Here is a 6,000-nt window from a genome sequence, read left to right as displayed (position 1 = left end):
CATTTAACATAACTCTAATTTTGTGATTCATGAACTATATTATTTGAACAAATGAACTACATCCAAACAAAATAAAAAATAAATAAATAAAAATAAAATAACATTCACACACTAATGCCAGAGTGAACAGTTTGGGGTTGGCACTATTTATTCCATGTTTTTGAAAAAAACTCTCTTCTGGTCACAAGACTGCATTTTTTTGCTAAAAAATTGTTAAATATTATTATGATTTAAAATAGCTGTTTTCTATGTGAATACGTGTTAAACTGTAATTTATTTCTGTGATCTGCAGCTGTATTTTCAGCATCATTACTGCAGTCTTCAGTGTCACATGATCTTCAGAAATCATAATAATATACTGATTTACTGCTCAAGAAACATTTCTGATTATTATCAATGTTGAACACAGTTGTGCTGCACAATATTTTTGTGGAAACCGTGATGCATTTTATTTTTCAGGATTCACAGATGAATAAAAAGTTAAAAAAAAAATTTTTTTTTTTATTTTAAATAGAAATCCTTTGTAACATTATAAATGTCTTTGCTGACACTTTTGATCAATTTAATGCATCCTTGATGAATAAATGTATTAATTTCTTTAAAAAAAAAAAAAAAAGAAAAGAAAAATCTTACTGACCCCAAACTTGTGAACCCGTATGTCTCCATTAGTGGAGTGAAACCGGTTTCACACTGGTTTGTGGTCAGTAAATCCAGCAGAACGGACAGATATGCATGTTCTCACCTTCTCCCATCAGGCTGTTGTTGTGAGCGCAGCTGGACTCTTCTCTCATGTCCCTCACACACACTGAAACACACACAAATCAAACTCAACACCTGATCAAATACAAACACATCTGACTTCACACTCACATACTGTACTCTCTTGAGAAGTTATGTGTGCTGTAATCACACGACTGATCAAAAGCTTGGACTGAATTCTCATTACATTAAAAAAAACAAAAAGTATGCAAAGGATTCAGTTTGACAATGATTAAATATAGCTTTGAAAGCAAAGCTAGACATAGTTCTTATATTTCCATTTGGGATATTCCATAACATATGGCTTCATTTATTAATAAAATATTACTAATACTACTACTATTAATAAGAATTATTATTATAATAACAATAATAACAACAATTATTATTCACATATTTTCAATGTGATATTCTATGATGTATTGCTTTATTATTATTATGGAGTTGTTGTTTTATGTGTTTGTATTTTTTATAAGCCACAATGATGATGATGATAATAATAATTATTATTATTAGTGTATTTCCATTTCTGATATTTCATAACATATGGGTTTTTAATCATTTAAATTTTTTTATGGCAAGGAAATACTGAGCAAACGTTTGACTGATCATTAATATGCATGTATTCTTAATGCATCTACATGCAATGTTTGCACTTAATACAAACTTGAACAGAGATGACATGAGCACTTGAAGATCAACTGAATAAACCATCGCAAATAATAAGCGCTGTTTGACAAACAGTTCTAAGATCTCCAAATTGCCACCGAGCCTTGGACAAATATTGTGTTAAGGTTGTTTTCTGCTCTGCCTGTGCCATGCATTCCAGCTGCCGTCTTATCAGTCCAGCAAACACAGATTCCAGCCATTCCATCAGACACAGTCAATCAGTGTTTGGCCCGAGTCGCTCGCCAACGTACCACGCACAGGAGACCCCGAGGACTTTAGCACTGAAACCCAACCGAAACTTCAACTCGACCTTCAGCCAAACCCCCGGCCCTGAATCCAACAGGAACAAAGGGAAAGCAACAGCTTGTGCACACGAGGAAACTTCAGAAAATACACAAACAAGGCCCTATGAAATCAGTTTTAGTTTTCCCACAAATTCCATTTTATTTTTCCCAAATTCTGTGTTTCTAGAATCCATTTTAATTGTTTAGTTAAAAAAAAAAAAAAAAAGGATGTCTAATCAAAAGGATAAATAATAAAAAAAAATAACGAACAATTTACAAATTAATAGACTACATGCATACTCTTTGAAACACTTTCTTCAGATGTTCTGTGTTGTCTGTTTTATTTTTTTCTTGATTACATTTAATTGTTTAATACATTTCTAATAATCACAAAAGGATATTTAATCAATCTGATAAATAAAAATGTAACAATTAATTACAATTTTAACAATAATATTGCCCCATGAAATGCAGTTTTCCATATTTTTCCACAGTTTTAATATTAATTTTTCTGGATTCTATTTCCATTTTTTTATTCAGTTAACAATCAATCATTGCACACCTGCAGATAGGATAAAAAGTAGGATAAAAAGACCAAAAAAGTAAAAAAAAAAAAAAAAAAAAAAATCCCACACACTACCAATACTTGCAAAAGTACAAAAGCTATTTTATTGACAACGTTTATTTTTTTTATTTTAATAAATCACAAAAGGAGGTCTAATCAACTGGACAAAAGTGTATCAATTTAATAATTTATTACAATTTCAGAAATTGATTTTTTTCTGTAAAGTCTGTTTTCATTTTTCTAGATTCTGTTTTATGATTTAATACAAATTTATTAGCAAAAACAATAGTAACCAAAATAATGCATACAACTTAATTCAATTAATCTTCTAAAATGTAGTCAAACATTTTTGGCTTTCAAACAAAGCCCTGTACAGAGAGGTTTGCTATCCTTGTTTTATCAAGTCAAAATCAGGCTTGAGATCTCAAACGTCTTCACTTCATCTTGAACTAATTTGATTGTAATGGTGTGGAGAGCGTTTGTGAGCGGATTCTGTGAGTCTCCGTCTTTAATAAGAGCATCAGGATCAGAGATCAGAGCCACAAGAGTCCTCCAGGAGTAAAATCCACATTGTTGCTCAGTGTAATTTCTGCTTCTGCCTCTGAACTGACAGCTGTGCTGCCGAGACGAAGCCAAGAACACAGCCGAGACCGTCTGGACGATTATCACACAGCGGATAACAGACTTGCATCAGGATCAGCGTATCTCACAGGGATGCAGCATTAGAGACTTCAGACTGCACATATGATCAAACCCTACATGGGAATGACTGCAATCTGCTCTATTCTATTCAAATGCGTCCTTTGCATTGCAAACAGATGAAGTGTGCTGGCATGTAAATGTACATTTGGTTCAAACACGAGTCAAAGTCCATCTGGAGAGCTTTTGTTCCCACAGCTGATAAAACGCGCTCACCGAAATCTGACCCTCACATCCAGGTCTGGGATTTGTCCTGTAACTGAAGACAGATGGATGCATCTAACATGGACTTTAACATTAGAGACAGTTTCATCTGTTTTCATGCTGATTTACTGCTCAAGAAACGCATTAGCAATGTTGAAAACAGTTGTGCTGCTTCATATTTTTATGGAAACTGACATTTTATTTTTATATTTTATTTTTCAGGATTCTTCAAAAGAACAGCATTTATTTGAAATAAATCTTTTGTAACATTATAAACCGCTTTACTGTCACTTTTGATCAGTTTAATATGGAAGCCCGTTTCTGCCATGAAAAAAAAAATGAAAAAGGTAATTGCAACTTTTTATATCATAATTCTAACTTTTTAAAATATATAAGCTCAGAATCGCAAGATATACAAGCTCAGAATCGCAAGATATATAAGCTCGGAATCGCAAGATATACAAGCTCAGAATCGCAAGATATATAAGCTCAGGATCGCAAGATATACAAGCTCAGGATCGCAAGATATACAAGCTCAGGATCGCAAGATATACAAGCTCAGGATCGCAAGATATACAAGCTCAGAATCGCAAGATATACAAGCTCAGGATCGCAAGATATACAAGCTCAGAATCGCAAGATATATAAAGCTCAGAATCGCAAGATATACAAGCTCTTGTGAACACTTGTGGTTTTCTCATGATGTAATAAATGCAGCTTCATATCAGGCTTCTCACTGGGAGGCTGGAGGATCTTTTGCAATACTTGCTTTTTTAGCCATCGTTGAAAAATGCTCTTTGGGTGTTGCTTTATTTTGTAACGTTACATCCTACAACATCAGATGGATTCTTAATAAAGAACATTAATTTTCAGTATTTAGAAATATATTTAGACCAGTGCAGACTACGATTAGGATTGTTTGTGTTCAGCAAAGACACATTAAACTATGGAAGCTTCTTTCCGCCAGGGAATAAAAAAAGTCAACAATCCTACAACATCCTAGATATACAAGCTCAGGATCGCAAGATATACAAGCTGAAAATCGCAAGATATACAAGCTCAGAATCGCAAGATATACAAGCTCAGGATCGCAAGATATACAAGCTCAGAATCGCAAGATATACAAGCTCAGAATCGCAAGATATATAAGCTCAGAATCGCAAGATATACAAGCTCAGAATCGCAAGATATATAAGCTCAGGATCGCAAGATATACAAGCTCACGATCGCAAGATATACAAGCTCAGAATCGCAAGATATATAAGCTCAGGATCGCAAGATATACAAGCTCAGAATCGCAAGATATATAAGCTCAGGATCGCAAGATATACAAGCTCAGAATCGCAAGATATATACATTAAATTGCAAAATATATAAACTCAGAATTGCAAAATATATACATTAATAATTGCAAAATATATAAACTCAGAATTGTAAGATATTTAAACTCAGAATTGCAAAATATATACATTAATAATTGCAAAATATATAAACTCAGAATTGTAAGATATTTAAACTCAGATTTGCAAAATATATGAATTCAGAACTGCGAGATATAAAGTCTCCCCTAAAAAAAAAAGGTGTAATTATGACTTTTTATCTCACAATTCTGACTTTTTTTCTTGCAATTCTGACTTAAGATATGAACTCAGAAATGTGACAAAAAGTCTAAATTGTGAGATAAAAAGTTCCAATGACTTTTTTTATTCCCTGGCGGAAAGAAGCTTCCATAGTTTAATGTGTCTTTGCTGAAAACAAACAATCCTAATCGTAGTCTGCACTGATCTAAATATATTTCTAAATACTGAAAATTAATGTTCTTTATTAAGAATCCATCTGATGTTGTAGGATGTAACGTTACAAAATAAAGCAACACCCAAAGAGCATTTTTCAACGATGGCTAAAAAAGCAAGTATTGCAAAAGATCCTCCAGCCTCCCAGTGAGAAGCCTGATATGAAGCTGCATTTATTACATCATGAGAAAACCACAAGTGTTCACAAGAGTTTCTTAGCATTCTAAAGAATATAACTTGGTTTGCAGTGAATGGGTGCCGTCAGAGCGAGAGTCCAAACAGCTGATAAAAACATCACAATAATCCATTGAATCCATTACTGAAATCTCATCTGAAGTCATGCAATGAAATCTCCATCTTGAGAAAATACACTGAGATGGATATCTGATGCCATGCAAGATAAATCTAAATAGTTGTGTGAAACAAAGACTATCTGCTTTAGAAACATTCATTCTCATAAACGCATGAGACACAATCTAATGACAGTCTCCAGACTCAGAACACTCTTTCATTATCACGGTGTATTTATTCTTCAGCCATAAATAAATGGCTGTCAGCCGTATAGGAAAGCCTCCCTATTGAATTCCCTCAGCTTTCTCACACACAGTTAAAACACAAGGCGACAATTACTTCCTCAATTAAAACGCTTCCGAAAGCCAAACGCTCCCAGCACTCCCTAAAAATACTCCCTTCTCTTCCGCCGCTGACCCCACGACCCGACACCGTCTGCAGGACTAAACCCTCGGGAGGACTGGAGTACTAACACGGGCCTGAGGGACAGACGGGAGGTGTACGAAAACACGGAAATGCTTCATTGACAGGCAGGCGCAGAGACACAGTCTTTATTATTTCAGCAGTTTATCTCAGTCTCACGCTTCAAGACAATGTTTCAGAGAGACAGACAGTAGTCTAAGCTTTTATAAAACACACATAAGATTATTGTGATGTTTTTATCAGACTCTCATTCTGACGGCACCCATTCACTGCAGAGCATCCATTGCTGAGACACTGATGCAGAGACACATTT

The 6,000-nt window shown here is 34.3% G+C and overlaps 1 protein-coding gene across 1 annotated transcript in view; it reads right to left on the bottom strand.

Annotated features, from left to right (window-relative positions):
• The window catches only part of LOC306850485 (pleckstrin homology domain-containing family G member 3-like), a 55,644-nt gene that overhangs the window by 44,773 nt on the left and 4,871 nt on the right, over positions 1-6,000 (bottom strand). Inside the window, exon 2 of the mRNA XM_079386138.1 lies at positions 743-805. Coding sequence (XP_079242264.1) covers positions 743-791 — 49 coding nt within the window. The 5' untranslated portion in view covers positions 792-805. The remainder of the gene's footprint in view (positions 1-742; positions 806-6,000) is intronic.

Source organism: Barbus barbus (assembly GCF_936440315.1).
Source record: "Barbus barbus genome assembly, chromosome: 30".
Lineage (NCBI taxonomy): Eukaryota > Metazoa > Chordata > Actinopteri > Cypriniformes > Cyprinidae > Barbus > Barbus barbus.
This window is presented reverse-complemented; position numbering and strand designations above follow the sequence as displayed.